Below are 16,322 nucleotides of genomic sequence, written 5' to 3'. Positions count from 1 at the left end.
TCTTCATCAAGCAAATAAAAAGGAGTTGAAAGTTTAATTCAGCAAAACTCTTATACGTATTAGTAAGTATTTAGTTACAGTAAGGTTTTCATATCATTAACATCTAATAAGTTCAATAACAGTAAACTTAAACCCAAGAGCACTGATTTAATTTAATTTAATTTAATTTTAGGCTGCAACTACTGTTTTGTTTTTCAATTATTTTTTCGATTATTCTATCAATTATTTTCTGATTAGTCAATTAATACATTGGTTAACCTACCAATAAATAATAACCATAACTTCTACCATTAATCTTTCAACCTTTTATTCAAGCATTTTCTCATAAAAAAAAATACTTATTTTACAAATAAAAGTTTCCCAACATAAAAGAATAAAGTGCCAAGAATTAAAAGGCATGTCAGTAATAAAAACGTCCATCAGTCCAACATGAATTGAGCCCAACATAATAAGTGCAAAAACAAATATTAGCGCATCATTCAGTCAAAAGAATGTCTATATTTTAGTATCTCTCTTGCAATTGTATCTAGTTTTAGACCGTCCGAGGATGATTTATGATAGAAACATTAGATTTACGGCTGCTGTCTCTAAGCAACGGGACGCCTAGCTGTTAGCTACCTGCTGCAGTCTGCGACAACACAACGAGTCATCGTTATATCGACGGAACCAAACAAAACGCGACTCTTAGTCAAAATTATGTTTGAATCTAACAGCTTACTTTGGTTTTGACAGAGTAGCCTGTGGATAACCTTACCTTAGTCCTACTGGGTTAGAGAATATATATATATATATATATATATATATATGTATATGTACATATATATGTAGCTACTGACTAGCTGATTAAAGCTAATGCTGCCTTCCAGTACTATCGGAAATGTTTGTATTATGGAAGATACTTGGAGTGAACGTTCATTCTTGACCATGGAAATAGTAATGACAAACACTCTCAGCTCAAGGTCTGCTTACTAATTTCAGTTTAATTCCAATTTTGCTAATTGACACCATACTTGACTCAATAAACCCGTGCATTACACTTGGACAGAAGTGAGCAAAGTTTTTAATAGGGGTGTAGCTATACGCGACTGTTAGGAGGAGTACCTGAAGGCAGCATATCCTGTAGCTGTAGATGCAGTTAGCCGGTAGGAGACCGCAGCATCACCCAAACACAATGACATAAAACACGCATCAGTTTATTTTTATGTACGAGACGACGGGGAGGAATATCTCCGACACCAGATAAGTATGTTAACAGTACCTTATCCTTCTTTTTGCTTGAACATGTGTCGTAGAGAGCCTTTAATTAACCGTTTAATTTGACCTAAAAGCGTCGGATGCTGGTGCGGCCGGGAGGAGGACAGAGCGACTCGGCCTGTGCTAGCATCACTACTCTGATATTACTGACTTACTGTGTAGAATTCACATGATATAACATTACTCTATATCAGAAAATGTGTGTACAAGTCATTCTCATCCTCTCATCTCTCATACTAACATTATCTCATTCAATCCCTGCAGAGCTTTCAGCATGTTATATGACCTGCTGTGATGTATTTAGTGGTAGAAAAGGATGGTGGTAACTTTGACCTCCAGTGAGTGATAGCATCATACATCACAACCACTAATCAACTAACAAAATCTCTAGATTCATTTGAGCTAGGTCACTTATTTTGATGTAGTTTGTGAATTTACCTCTTAAAGATTATGTTAGTATGACAGTGTGAGCTAAACTTTATGGAAATTGGCTAAACTGAGTGATTCCCCTCCACTAGCTACATCCTCAGTTGTGACCACAGCTGAATAATAAAACTACATCAGAAAATACATCAGGAAAGAAGCAAATCCTCACAATTGGGAAGATGGAACCAAAGAATGTTTTGTATTCCAGCTTGAAAATGACTTAAACATTTATTAAAACAGTTGAAGATCAGTTTTCTGTCACTTAATGAATTGACTTATTGTTTCAGCTCCAGTTTGGCATTCATTGTTGACTCACTGCCTCTTGTCTGTTGTTGTCTGTCTCTGTAGAGATGAGCCGCTTCTGCTCGGACAACAACAACTTTCCTTACGACAACAACGTCCTGGTGTTGGACATGGTGCTGGGCTCTCTGTGGGGAGTGCCACAGCCCATAAACTGGGACAATGTAGCCAAGCTGGTTCCAGGATTCACTCCCAAGGAGGTAACTGGAATGCTGGGTAACTATGAGTGCTTCCATCCATCCACTCCTCCGTTTATCCCATCTCATCCCATCCATCCATCATTAGGTGGTTTAGCAGCATGAGGCCTGACTCGTCAATAAGAAATAACACTGTTACGCTGATGTGATGTTGCAGTGTTCCCGTCGGTTTGAGGAGCTGAAAAGCACCGGGGGTTTTCCTCACGTTGACAACCAGTGTAATGACCTGACAGAGGGAAACACCTCGCCTCCAGATGGCCTGTCCACGCTGCTGCACACCGGGGAGGTGGTGGAGACAGGAAGCAGCCAGAGCGCCAGCAAAGTTACAGGTCAGTTAATGCCACCTTAAATAGTACAGATAAAAAGTTTCATTCAGTCAGATGAACCAACTAGAGCTTGATATTAAAATGTTCTGTTTGTTATTGTGTCAACCTCTAGAACATGCTTATTAATTACACTGCAGTTGTTTATTGAAATTGTCTTATTTGCTGATGTGACAGCTTAGATTCACCACAGGAATAATTTCAGTAAAATGCTTCAATGTGTCATTCAATAAAAGCTTGTTTCAAAGGAAATATAGTAAATAAAATAAAAACTCACTTTCTCAACAGAAACAGTCCTTAAGTTAGTAGAAAACAACACTAATGATTATTTTCATTATCGATTAAATTAATTTTAATCTCGATTAATCGTTTAGTTGTTTGGTCTATAAAATGTCAGAAAATGGTGAAGCATGTCGATCATTGTTTCCCAGAGCCCATGATGACGTCCTAAAATGCTTTCTTTTGTCCCGACCAACAGTCCACAACCTAAAGATATTCACTTTACTGTCAGAGAAAACTAAAGAAACAAGAAAATGTTCACATTTGAGAAACTGTAATCAGATAATCTGGACATTTAAAAAAAAATTACTCTAAGTGATTAATCAATTATCAAAATAGTTGGCGATTAATTTAATAGTTGACAACTAATCAGTTAATCAGTCAAGGTCAAAGTCGTATCGTTTGTGCAGTCGACTGCTCAAAAAAATCTTGAATTAATTTTCAGTTGTTGTGTTTGATAAAAAAAGAATAATACCACTTAATCAGAAAGGGATTCACCTTCAACTGAACTCATTTTTTAAGCAAGATGTGTGGATGAATAGTGTTAAAAGCAGAACTAAAAAATCAATAAAAAGCAGTCTGGCTTATGCAACAGGAAGCATTCTTCAAACCAAGATGCATTATTGTAGAAATGGCATCATTTGTGCTGCGATTTCTTATGTAAGCAAATTGGTAGTGATCTAGGCATGGCTCCACCTCTCTGTGACTAATCATTGCAGCTCTAAACACAACAATCTAACATTTTGGAACATGACATTACATGTGTCAGTGGCAAAAAATATCTCTAGCTATGATATTGATATTTATTGTTTTTTGATACCTGGAGTTACAGTATATTTAATTTTTTTCTGTCTCAACAGGCTCCAAATCGACACCCTCAGGAAGGACCGGTGCTGTGGAGAAGAGGGAGAAACGAGCCTCAGTAGAGGAAGATGACAAACCTCAGAAGCCCAGAGAGTAAGTTTAATGAAGTGCTGTTTCTCACAGCAGTGAAGCTAGCAAACAAAAACACACGTCTACTCCTCACACACACTTCTCCTCTGTCTTAAAGTGACACTCCTTCTAAAAACAATCATCCAAAATGTTCCCACACAGTCCCAACATGGTCATCCATGTGTGCGACGAGACCAAAAACCTGAAACAGGACTTCACATGTCCCAGAGATCTCCTGGTGAAAGAGATGCGCTACTTCGCCGAGTATTTGTCTGTGGACGCCCAGAGGTGGGAGGAGGTGGACATCTCCGTTCACTGCGACGTTCAGATCTTCGACTGGCTCATGAACTACGTCAGGAGGAACTCAGCCGGAGAGGGAAACAAAGACAAACCCCGGCTCGGTAAAATCCAGGAAGAGAACTGTACAACAACAATAGACATGACATTATTACACATGGGAATGCCTGAGCTGTCACACATGTAATGTTTGTGTGTGGTGCTTGATTTATCGCTCACCAGATGTTGTGTGTGTTTGGTGGGTCACTGGCTGCGTGTTCTGTGTTGTTTGTTGGTTGTGGGGTTTGCTCGGTTGGTCATGTGGTGTTTATCGGTTACAGAGCCCAGCAATGTGATCTCAATCCTGATCTCCTCCGAGTTCTTGAAGATGGATACGTTAGTAAGTGTTGTGAGTGGTGCGACGCTGGGTTGTTGGTGTGGTGATGTTGTTCGGGCCCCTCGTTTCTCCGACGTAACGAGGAGAACTTGTAATGCAATTCTTACATTCACATTTATAATACACTTAATTCCTGTTTTGAAACCAATAATTTCTCACAATCCAGGGAAAACAAGAGGCCCATAGATAAAGCTTTGTTGCATGGATGTTAAGAGTTATTTAGACAGTTAGCAGTAACTATTCTTACTGCAGCTGTACTTATTAGTAACATTGTAGCAGTGGTGTTTGATCAGTGGTTGTGTAGTTTGGATTATTTCAATGAAATTAAAGTGAAAGATCTTTTGAGAGCTGTTTGTGTTTGTACGCGTTCAGGTGGAGGAGTGCATCCAGTACTGTCACAAACACATGAGCGCCATCGTGGCCACGCCCTGCAACATGAACTGCATCAACAGCAACCTGGCAACACGCATCGCCGAGCTCTTCAACCACAACGAGGCAGACGACATCAGAGACAAAAAAGACAAGTTCAAGAGGTAAGAAGAGGGACGTGCGAACGGTGGAGGGAAACGGTGTAGAGAGAACGTAGTCCGTTGAATGTTTCGTTAGCAGCTATTTGTCTGAACATCTGTGCTGCAGCAGGTAGCTGATGTAACAGTGCTATGAGGAGAGAGAGAGAGAGGCCTGTGATGATGAGTCATCCTTACACATGAAATCTATTTTTCTATTCTGCTTTCAAAGCAAATTGTTTCAAAAGAAAATTGAGCGTCTCTTTGACCCGAACTACCAGAGCAGAGATTCACCGAGAAACGCCTCCACTCTCTATCGGTGAGTAGAAGCAGTGAGCTGCTTACAGGCTGTATGCAGGTCTTGAAAAGCCTTACATTTTATTAACAAAAGTCCTACATATGTTTATCTTGCCTGCTGTAGACAGTAAAGTTAGTTTTAACATGTGGAAGATGTTATATACCCTTAAATTAAAAATGTGATTATGCACGCAGGAGACTTTTTAATCCTTTTTTTGTAGAGTTTCACTTTCAGTGTTTCCTGGATTTGTGTTTTTCCTCTTGTTGTTAGTCTTATTATTGACATATTCCATGTGTTCCATCCCAGGTGTGGTCTGTGCCTTAAGATGCTGACCAAAGACACAGAGAACAAGATCTCTTGTGTTGCAGGGAAAATCAACATTGACGCTCGAGGAGAGATCATCTATACACACCCGAGGTATTATAGCAGCTGCTTGACATGACTCCACTTGACAGCAGTGTGCTGCCCATAGACCAGATTCATGTAGTCAGAGTTCCTGTGTTTGTTTGGCTGTCAGCAGTAATACAGTAGAGAACAGAAACATTTCAGTCACCTTTTAAAGCTGTAGTAACATTCCCTTCATTTCCTGCTCATTTTGAGTTTCTTATCACTGTGTGTGTGTGTGTGTGTGTGTGTGTGTGTGTGTGTGTGTGTGTGTGTGTGTGTGTGTATTTGCAGGCAGAAGAACTGGGATGTGCATGAATACATCACTAGTCTGTATGAGGAGCTCAAGTCCTGGGTCCTGGTCTACTGGAGAATCTGGGGTACCGTCAACTACCTCACCTGCTCCCGATGCCAACAGGTCAGAAAGTATATGTGTGTGTCTGTGTTTGTGTATCTGTGTTTGTTTGTGGCTTACATAACTAAGAAAATAAGAAAAAGTGGGAATCTTACACACAGTAAGAAAAAAAACATTTCCTCAAGTATTATGTGAGTAGAGATGGAGAAAACAAGTTGATTCTGTAAATTTGACATTTTATTAAGTACTGTATGTTAATCCATACTTAAAGAGTTTGTGTGTGTGTGTGTGTGTGTGTGTGTGTAGGAGTTTGTGTGTGCAGAGCTGACCCATTGTAAGTACCATCCAGACAGTGTGCTATACCCTGGCATGGGTACAGAGAAAGGCTGGCATGGTGCAGGAATCTACCCCTGCTGCAACCAGAGGGTTCTCCGCTTTGACCCCACTGGTATGCCCAAGGTATGGACACACACACACACACACACACACACACACACACACACACACACACACACACTGTATCCATATTTTGTGATAATACCATATTTTGCAACAATAGAGTGAAACACAACCACAAAACAATTAGTGAAAGCTGCCGAGGTGAAATCCTGCTTAGTATTAAGTTGTGTTTTGTGTGTGTTCAGGGCTGTAAGATGCGAGACCACATAGTGAACATGCCGGATGAGGAGAACTGTGACGAGGCGACCTTGGCTGAGACCAGAGTCCTGAATGACCTGCTGCTGCACAGAGACGCAGTGTGTTTGTCCAACACGCCGCCTGCAGAGAGGTGAGCATCAGTGTGTGTGTGTGTATGTCAGAGTTTTACACAACCACTTGTTACTAAACCTTCTGATGAAATACATTTTTTTGTGCGCGTCAGTGCTGATGATTGTCCGACCGGTGCAGAAAAGGTTCAGGACTGTGACGTTCTCTTGGAGCCAACACTCCTCAGACCTCTGAGGGGAGATGGCACCACTGTAAGTCTCTCTCTCTCTCTTTCAAAGTGTGTTTCTCTTTGTCTGATCTTTTTTTTTTTTTTTTTACCTGTGAGTCTCTCAATGCGTCTTTTTCTAGTTTTGACTTCTGCTACTTTCTCTTTTCAACCAGTTTTCCCTTTTGAAAAACTGGAGTCTGCAACTGGTAGGACTTCCCTCTCATTTGCTTCATTATATCTGCTTATATTCTGTTATGGATCATTGTGTCAGCATCCAGGTGTGTGCAAAGAAACTGTAAATGATGCTTTTACTGAGATCAGATGTAATGACTGCAGGTTATAAAATAATTATTAGCAGCACAATGTTTACAGAGTGATAAACCTGTGAGCTTTGCCCTTCCAGAGGCAGCAGTCTCTGCTGTCAGAGGATGAGGAGTACACCACGGGGTCAGAGGTCACTGAAGATGAAGTGGGGGACGAAGAGGAGCTGTCCAAGAAACAAGGTGAAGTAGCTTCATGTGACAGAACAGGGTGGGATCATGGTTGTAGCAGACAGTCAATGAGTGACGGAGTGTGTGAACTTTGATTTGACCTGCACTATCAGGGCAGTGACTCATTGACTTTCTTCAGGGACTAGTCTCCCAGTGATGTTTTCATTAATTATGGCAAATTATGACATAACTAATTAACAAGTTTCCTGTTCCAGTTTTTTTTAAAGCAACAGTTCAGTTCAGAAAGAGTGAGATGAGTAGATTCATATCAGTTTCAGAGAAATTTTATCGGGAGTGACATGGTGGGACTATTTTCTGGACAAACAACAGTTTTTCCATCTGTTCAGCACTTCTGAGCTTTGTCTCCGGGTATGTCACAAGTTGTCAGATACAGTGAATGCAGGTTTTGGTCTCTGATCAGGCACAATGGTACCAAACCTGGCAACCTTACCATGACAACACCAGGAAGAATCTTGGAAGCTTCACACGCTCACTGTGACGGCTGTTGTTAGCCAAGAAGTAGTTATACCATGTGACTGCCTGTTAAACCACCAATTGTCTTTTTTTACATTTCTGTAAAAACAGATGTGATGCAACATGTTAATCAGTGAGTGTTACAGCTATTTTTGTATGTTTCACTGTGGACAGAGCCAGGCAGTACAGTACAGTAACAGTAAATTAATGAATATTGATCTTCTGTCAGTTTATTTCCCAAAAATGTTGAACCATTCCTTTAAAGGATGAGGCTGGCAATTTTCTATATTTCTATTATTGTCAACAAATCTCGTAGTTTGTGTAGAAACGGCTCCAAAGACTACTAACAGAGAGTAGTTCTGTGTAAGGCAGACACCACTGAGCATGCACAGGAACACGGTTCACTTTACAGAGCTTCACTAGTTTGTTGTGCTACATATCACAAGTTCTGGACTTTGAACTGAAGTTTCGTGACAAAGTTACAGTAGAATGTAGAAGAAATTGCACAATACTCAGTAGGATGAGTTCCTGGTTGGTTTTGCTCTGCACATGAGATTTGTTTACAATAAGAAAAATATAGAGAATCACCAGCCTTATACTTTAAAATCTCTTATTCATTTGATCAGCATAACCCTAAAAAATAAATGTCATAGTAGATGAATTACAGATAAGCAAGCTAATATTAGAATTTTTATAGCTGTAACCTCCAAATGTTTGGTATTTTGGGCAGCAATTGAAAGGTTTAATAATGCACTGATGCTGAGAACATAGGTAACAGGATAATCATAAGAAATATATATATAAAAAGGAATTCTGTTCACTTTCTAAGTGTCATAATTGTAACATGAATGTCACAATCACACATTCATGACACTTTGATTCCTTATTAGAGTGAGAAGTTAGATGATAAAAATAGACATTTCGCATCATTCAGTTGGCTGTGTATCATTTAACACGTGAAGCCTTCAGGTTTCATCATTCGGGGTGACTAATCAACTCTGACATCACAGTAAATGTCATGTTTATTTGCAGTAAATGTTTCAGTGAATTTAAGTTCATTTGACCCTGTTCATGCTGGGAGCCGCCAACCGTCAACACACAGTCACTGCTGAAGTTTGAATGATACAAATGAAGTGAGGAAAGATGATGAAACCTGCTTCTATTTATAGCACATCACCAGGACTGACTACACTATTACACTCTGTATTTTCATCATTTCTATTTTTGTGACTTCCAGCCCTCGCATTGTAGGACAGGAAATAAAACAGTTGCTCTCTTTGGCCAGCAGATGGCGTCAGATGCCGTCCGTGTATTCATCATGTTGCTGTTTTTCTCTGTTTGCAGCTGCTAAAAAGGCCAAGAAGGCCCACAGACCTCTGAAAAAACAAGTGTCCTCTCCAAACTTCCAACGCAGAGACAAACCAGAGAAAGTGAGTCAGTGATTTCATTAACATTTGATTCATATTCTGAGGAGAGACAGTATAATACTGCAGAAGTGGTGCTGTGTTGTTATGTTTTCTAAATCTGACTTTATCTCCACAGTCACAGTCCAGAGACAACACACCTTTCACGTGAGTTCATCTGTAAATATTGTGTTCATGCTTAGTCTGATGTCACTTGAATATCTTGAATTTAAATCTTTATCTGTTTGACCTGTGTGTTCTGCAGGGTGAGTGTTCAGAAAAGTAAGTGGGACAGTTCTCGCTCCATGCGGTACAACCAGGACGCTCAGAGAGAAGAAGGTGAAGGAGGACTCTACTGCACATTAATACCTGAAGTGCTCTTAGCATAAATTGACACAAATATATTTGTATCTTTATCTTTTTTTAACAATGATTTCTATCTGTAACAGACCAGCGTCGCATGGTGGAGATCATCGGCTACTTGACCAAGATGAGGTTTGGCGATCAGGAGCAGAGCAAATCCAAGGATACTAAAGAGGTGCGTGTCTGCTCATATACTGTATCAACCCCAGTATAAGACAACCCCACCTTTTCTAACAGCTATTTGTGGAAAAAGACATAACAGTCTTTGACAACATGTTTTCACACTCATCCTGTAAGGAAAGTTTTCCTGAGTTGCTATTAATCCAAGGAGAATAGAGTTTAGACTTTAAAGCCTTTCTCGTGTAAAAGTGAAGTAATACAGCACCATTAAAGCAGAACCTAAATCACACATTTGTATAGCTTGTCTATCAGTCGCACTCTTTGAAGCAGTCAGAATTATTTTCTCCGGCAGTTAGTGTTTGAGCTCCTTATCATCTGTGACAGCAGTAATTCTTTACTGCTTGACAGATGTTTCAGTCTCTGCAGTAAAGACATTGGAAGACACTGGTGACTTTTTCGCTCGTCAGGATTTAATTTCTTCCCAAAAACACATGACATGAGCCTTCAGATACTCCTACAGATTAAACTGAGCTAACCAATTACTTTTGGGCTGACTTGCTTACTTACTGACTTAAAAAAAATACTCTAAACTGACTTAAAGACATTCAACCCATGATGCAACACTCTCTACCTGATGTTATGAACATGTAATTGTTTTGTCCTCGAATATAAGACGACCCCCACTTTTTCAAACGTAATTTTCAGAATAAAGTATCTTATATATAATGTTATATATTATTATATTGAGGCCAATATGGGACAGTATTAATAACATAGAACATACAACACAAAGAAAATAGTAAGAAGAGTTAAGATGAAAAAGCCTTCCTCAATAGAAAGATTTGTAGGCTTTTTCTAAAAGAGTCTTGGGGTCTGTGATGTCCTCAGATGGTTAGAGGGCTGTTCCAAAAGCGTGGTGCAGCAGAGCAGAAGGCTCCATCCCCCCATGGTGCAGAGCTTAGCACTGTGGGCCCGGAGGAGATGGAGGTTTGTGGTATGATCTGTTCCTGTAGGTAGGAACTGATAAATATAAGTTGTAGCAGGATTTATGACCTAAATACACATCATGTTGTCATGATTGGTGCTGAGCTTTCCTAGTTTTTGCAGCTTTTTTACCGTGTGTGTGTGTGTGTGTGTGTGTGTGTGTATGTGTGTGTGTGTGTGTGTGTGTGTGTGTGGATGCTGTTGCAGCCGGCAGGGGGAATCTACTGCAGACTGGAAGCGCAGTTCAAAAGTACCTCTCAATCAAGACAGAGTTCAGAGAAGACACCCAGGTGCTCTTTATAGTATTGTACACACACACACACACACACACACACACACACACATACCTACCTCCTCATCTCCCATTCAATAATGAACCCTTTTCTTCTTTGGCCCCGCAGAACCAAAATACGCTACGCTCAGATCCGGACAACCTAGAAGATTCGATGAAGAAAAAGCAGCTGAACTGTTTAAAAGATGAGCAGGAAAACAGATGAAGAGGCAAGATGTTTTCTGTGAGGGCTAGGTTTCCTAACATATCGTCCTACTGGCAGTGCCTCTAGCACGGCCGCCGCTCATACCCCAGCTGTGCTTCAACCCTCATCAGCCCACCCAGCACGGACTCTCTCCTCCCCCTCAGCCCTTGTCAGTCCTGCTCCTTTCCCTCTGTGCTTAACTCAGGTGACTATGTACGGATCACCATCCATTGCATCCCGTGTCACTCAGCTAGGGTTTATTTGTGCAGCTGTGCTCAGTCCATGAAAAACAAGCAGCACTCTGGATCCAGATCAGCTCTTAGGAAATGCACTTTGACTGATCGACCTCTTGAGTGTTTCTCTAGGATTTATTTTTGGAGTTCAGACAAGTGGACAACACAAGAAATGCTTGTTTAGTTAACTGACAATTTACCTGACAACCTGACTTGTTTGGATCCAGTAAACCTCGCACTTCTGGGACTGAAATGCTAGTTTCCGAGTAGAAGGAGAAGCTTAAGTGATTCATAGTAGGTAAAGAAATGTTTACTGCATCAACACAGTTCAGCTTGTGTCAGGTAAGCTGCTGATCACAGTCCATCACTACATGAAATTGACTTGTATTAACTCTCTCTGCCTGCTGCCAGACGGACGCTAAAATTGAAACAGATGTTAAAATAATTTACACATGTCGCCCCCTACAGTTCTGGTAGAGATATAGTTAAAGTCATTCCTATCTGTGACTGTACTGTTCAATACTGGGACCAATAAACATGAATGAACTTCAGCCAGAGCTCTACTCTATTTGACAACTGTTTTTTTTGTCCACTGGGTGGCAGTATATCACCTTAAAGCAGGTAGTGGGTTCTCAATGGTCAACTTTGCCCCAGTTCAACCACAACCTGTCACTTGTGCTTCAAATGTCAGCCAGGTGATGTCACAGAATTGAATGAAGGTAAAATGAAATTGAAATGAAAGCTCTGAAAAACCAAAAGAAGTGTGTGTGTTTTGTAGAATGAGTCCTGGACAGAGGGCTGGTATGTGCCACCGGGTGGAGAGAGGGTCAACCACCTTCTCTGTTTGAGAGGCACGGACTGGTGCGGGTGAACTAACCTGGCTCTTCCTGTATAACTCACTCACAGCGGTATTAATAACCCTGCTTACCCACAGCGTAGTTAGAGAGCAGGGCATAAGGGGGCATAGTGCATAGAGCGGGCAGTAGAGGGGGGTCTACCCCAGCTGTTCCCCCTTCTCCTCGACAGCGGATGCCGAGAATGGCTGAGGATCTCTGGATCTGGGTCAGGAAGAGAGGGAGGGGGGTCCAGTTACAGCCGGACTGAATTATGGTCCCAGAGAGAGATCAGTTATAAAAGCATCAAAGCAGAATTATTAACTAGTAATACCCCAGAAGATAGACATGCTGACTACACTGAAGCCTGCAAGACAAAAAAATACAATTGTGTCATTAATAACAACAAGACCCTGACTTTAAAGGGGTTTGTGGACATTAAAAACAAGGTTCTGCAGCCATTAAAAGTTTGGACAGCTTCCTCTGTGGTTGCATCGGAGCTAACAGGTTTTGCTTCAGATGAGTGTTTCAGCTTTCAGTAGCAGATCGTCATCATAACCTTTAATGTAATACCAGTATGTTAACAGGGATTAGTGGCAGCGTCAGCTTACACCACCACCAGCCCTGGCCAAAGATGTCTAAGCGGAAATGGCCGCATGCCACAGGAGTACTGTGTGTGGCAGATGACATCCATCATCATCCACCTGCAGACAGCTGGGTCAGATCAGAAGAGGCCAGTCCAGGTGTCAGTATACAGGTTTATATAGTTCTTTAGGTAAATCAAAGCCATTATCTAAAATCCTGTGATATATTTCACTCAGCTTTGATTTAGACAAGAACCAAACTTAAACCAGGTGTGTAAAAAGGTTGAATATTTGATGGGTATGGCATATTGCTGCCATCTTGACGACAATTTTTTTTTTACGACATACTACAGCCCCTGATTTCCCGAAAGATAATATTGTATGCACAAGATACTATATTGGGAACACAAGATATTAACTTGTGCAAACAAGATGGATCTAATGTCTTGTTTGCACAAGATATTTTCTACTACCTTTTTTACATCATAGGAAGATATTTTGCCTATTCTTCTTGTTATAACAAAATATTAGTTTATCTTGTTATATCCCAAAACACTCTTATATGTTCGTTGTAAGACATGCTCCAACCTGTCTCATTAAAAAAAGGTTCTCATAAGTCATACCATGCTGTCGTAACAAGAAATAAGTCATACCATGCTGTCGTAACAAGAAATACTTCTCAGTCAATACCTTAACATATGAGGAAGTGACAATGACTGGTTTATGTGATTTGGAAGTTTTTTTATGCAGTAAAACAGATTGAATGTTATGATTTTAATGCCATTATGGTTAAGAACTAATCTTCCATGTATTTAACATGTTTAGTATCTTAAGTGTACTTTGTAATTTTACTGATGTCTGTCAGAAGCTGCACCCAAACAAGAGTTCTACCATAACATTTTTCTTCTCCACTCTTAGTCAAGATGGATAGAAGCCTTAAATATAAACCATTATTTGTCCATATCTCAGGATAAAAATGCTACATTTTCAGGCCCACTGACAAACTGTTATCAGTTCATGTGGTCTAAAGTTTCATTTTACAGGAAAGTCAATAATGTTGCACTTCTGTTGTCTTGATTGAAATATTCATGATTGTTTACGTATTTGTCTTCACCTCTGTAGAAGCATGTTTGAGTTATATACTGTAAAAGATGAAATGTATTGTTATAAAAAGGAGTCTCTGTTGTGAAATGAAGAAATCTGAGCAAAGGCAGGGTTATAAAATTCTCAACTTTAATCAATTCAAAAAGTTCACAACAAATGTAACACCTTGAGAAGGGAAATTTGCCATTAGAGATTGGGTACTTATTTGGATTTATACATTCTTTTCCTAATTAAACTCGTTGGCAATTCATTTGCTCTGTGGACAAAAAGCCTTTTGTTTATTTGGACAGAACTTAAACAGGTACAAATGAAAAATGCAAAAATACAAAATTAAATGTAAACCCAGTTTTATTTTCATTTTGCTCTAAAGGTAGTGTCTTGAAGCACTACTGCATGGTAAACAATCTAAATTAGTACAATTCAAAATCTTAAAAGCCATCTGAGTTAAACAGGAGTTGTTATAAAGATGCAACCAACCAAGAACCCATAAATACCTCCGCCACTTCCTTAAAACATCCCATTAATGAAGGCTCACAAATGAGCAACAATCCTCTTAGAGGAAAACAAAACGCTGATGTCGACTAGGCGACAGCACACACGCGCACACACCCACAACAAAAAGAAACAATAGAATAAAAGGAAAAAAATGTTCCCATGGTATTAAAGATGCTATACAATTGGGATGATATGCACATATTCGGTTTTGCTTTCCCTAAAAAAACCCTCCTGCGCGGCAGCAGCCAAACACTTCTTTAGGTTAAGCTTAACTCGTGAGCAAGAGATGCTGATCCACGAAACAGCATCTCTCAAGCCTTCATTCATTATCTGTTAGATTCACATTCTCCCACAATGCCGTGGGGCACCAAACAAGCGGTGCGTGCGCCTCTAAAAGACCTCACCACTTCCTGTGTCACATACAGGTCTAGAAGCCTCTATGCAGACTTGACACATATGCCGTTTTTCACAAAAACCCTGCTCAGACTATATATAATATATTTATATATAAACAAATATATGGGGAAAAAGGGAAGAACTGGGGAAAAGAACATGGGAGGTGGGGGGAACAGAACAAAAACAAAGATGGTTAACTTGTCCTAATTGTTACAACCTCATCATGCAGGTCTTGGGTGGGCCAGAGACCAACAAAACGTAAGCTTAGATTAACAGTTCTGGAAAGATATTACACAAAAAGTCTCCATAGAAAACGCATATTATGTAAAAAGGGCCACAGGGTGACGCGGTAATCATTTACATATTATTGGCATTGTTTTGGTCAACAAACATCCAATGGGACGACCCGCTCTGCAGAGGGTGAGGGGCCTCCCACCACACTCAAGTGCCTCTCTTGGGTTCTGTTGTGTTTGCTGTGGTTAGGGTTTATTTGTTTGCTTGTTGTTTGGAGTACTGTACAGTTTGGATGAGCTGGTGCTCAGTCACACATCTCCTCAGGGATCTCGTGGGGGTTGAGGATACCAGGGACCGACATCTGGATCTTGTGTTTCTCCTCCTGGGCCTGACGAAGCGATGCCTCCCTCTCTTCCAGGAACAGGTCTGTGGTATCCTCGCCTGCAAACTCCTGGAACAGCAGCAGATGACAAGGAAACAGATTACATCTTCATCCATCCGTGACTCTCACTACATCTCCAAAGCTTAATTTTAACCTCACAACGTCCACATTTTTGCTGGGAAAATAACCAGTGAATCAATTGCACCTGACAGCTGAGAACTGGACCAGTCAGTGAACTACAGGAAGTATTGTGCAGCCAAAATATTGGGCACAAGTTCACTGAACTCTAGCACAGCAGCCACAAACCTTCCATATACTTAGAAGGACAGCCTGGCCATGTAGGAAAATGTTATTTATGGAAACAACAGCTAAGCAGCTAGCTATGCAGTCACTGATAACCTCTGTGAGAACAGACAAAGCCTGCGCAGCACAGACAACAAATGGCAAAGCCAGAGCTATGCAGGTCTTTGTTCAATTAAGCTCAGCTTATCTGCAAACAAATATACTATACATGATCAGAGAAATAAAGTAAAAACCAGGAAGTCTTACCAATACTGCTTCTAGATCAGACTATTCAGATATATTACATTAAACTAGAAAAGACTAGTTGCTCACTGCTGAAATGTTGCTGTTGAAACATATGAAACAACTGAAACACAAAATGTTGGATTTGAAGTCAAAATACAAACATTGAAAGAAGTTGAAATAGCAGTTATGATGGAAGTGCTGGAAGAAGTTTCAGTTTGAGTGTAAAAACTGAATGAAGTCACAGCAGTTGAATTGTGGTTTAAAGAATAAGAGAGGAAGGCAGATGAAAGGTCAGTTGACTTGTAAGTGTTGGAAGTAGTTAAATTCAGTTCAAGTATCAATAACAGCTGAAAGCAGTTG

General features: G+C 40.3%; 2 protein-coding genes across 6 annotated transcripts in view; one reads left to right on the top strand and one right to left on the bottom strand.

The window, feature by feature from the left end:
• Positions 1 to 374: 374 nt before the first annotated feature.
• sanbr (SANT and BTB domain regulator of CSR) lies at positions 375 to 11,957 on the top strand. 2 transcript variants are annotated; one of them, XM_044372023.1, is made up of 21 exons: positions 375 to 1,243; positions 2,029 to 2,180; positions 2,335 to 2,506; positions 3,640 to 3,736; positions 3,875 to 4,113; positions 4,330 to 4,388; positions 4,758 to 4,918; positions 5,124 to 5,210; positions 5,496 to 5,606; positions 5,868 to 5,991; positions 6,235 to 6,387; positions 6,573 to 6,715; positions 6,809 to 6,905; positions 7,036 to 7,140; positions 7,266 to 7,365; positions 9,172 to 9,257; positions 9,370 to 9,398; positions 9,496 to 9,569; positions 9,680 to 9,768; positions 10,905 to 10,987; positions 11,099 to 11,957. In XM_044372023.1, exons 2-21 carry the CDS (start codon positions 2,031 to 2,033, stop codon positions 11,133 to 11,135), a joined length of 2,196 nt encoding a protein of 731 aa, XP_044227958.1. In that variant the 5' UTR covers positions 375 to 1,243; positions 2,029 to 2,030; the 3' UTR covers positions 11,136 to 11,957. The 2 variants fall into 2 exon arrangements, with proteins under 2 accessions (XP_044227958.1, XP_044227959.1); XM_044372024.1 differs by having other exon boundaries at positions 568 to 1,243; positions 7,036 to 7,068.
• A 2,082-nt stretch (positions 11,958 to 14,039) lies between these two features.
• Positions 14,040 to 16,322, bottom strand: part of xpo1b (exportin 1 (CRM1 homolog, yeast) b) — a 28,836-nt gene continuing 26,553 nt past the window's right edge. For all 4 annotated transcript variants that reach the window (XM_044372019.1, XM_044372020.1, XM_044372021.1 and 1 more), the window contains one exon: positions 14,040 to 15,503. In XM_044372019.1, the coding sequence (XP_044227954.1) occupies positions 15,357 to 15,503 (147 nt within the window). In that variant the 3' untranslated portion in view covers positions 14,040 to 15,356. The remainder of the gene's footprint in view (positions 15,504 to 16,322) is intronic.

Source organism: Thunnus albacares, chromosome 14, assembly GCF_914725855.1.
Source record: "Thunnus albacares chromosome 14, fThuAlb1.1, whole genome shotgun sequence".
Classification (NCBI taxonomy): domain Eukaryota; kingdom Metazoa; phylum Chordata; class Actinopteri; order Scombriformes; family Scombridae; genus Thunnus; species Thunnus albacares.
The sequence above is the reverse complement of the archived record's forward strand: the minus strand, read 5'-3'. Positions and strand labels throughout refer to the sequence as shown.

Coding starts and splice junctions, on each gene's coding strand:
- sanbr (XM_044372023.1), top strand. CDS start 2,031: ATGAGCCGCTTCTGCTCGGACAACAACAACTTTCCTTACGACAACAAC. Junction 6,906..7,035: donor TGAGGGGAGATGGCACCACT/GTAAGTCTCTCT, acceptor CTTTTCAACCAG/TTTTCCCTTTTGAAAAACTG. Junction 7,366..9,171: donor GGAGCTGTCCAAGAAACAAG/GTGAAGTAGCTT, acceptor CTCTGTTTGCAG/CTGCTAAAAAGGCCAAGAAG.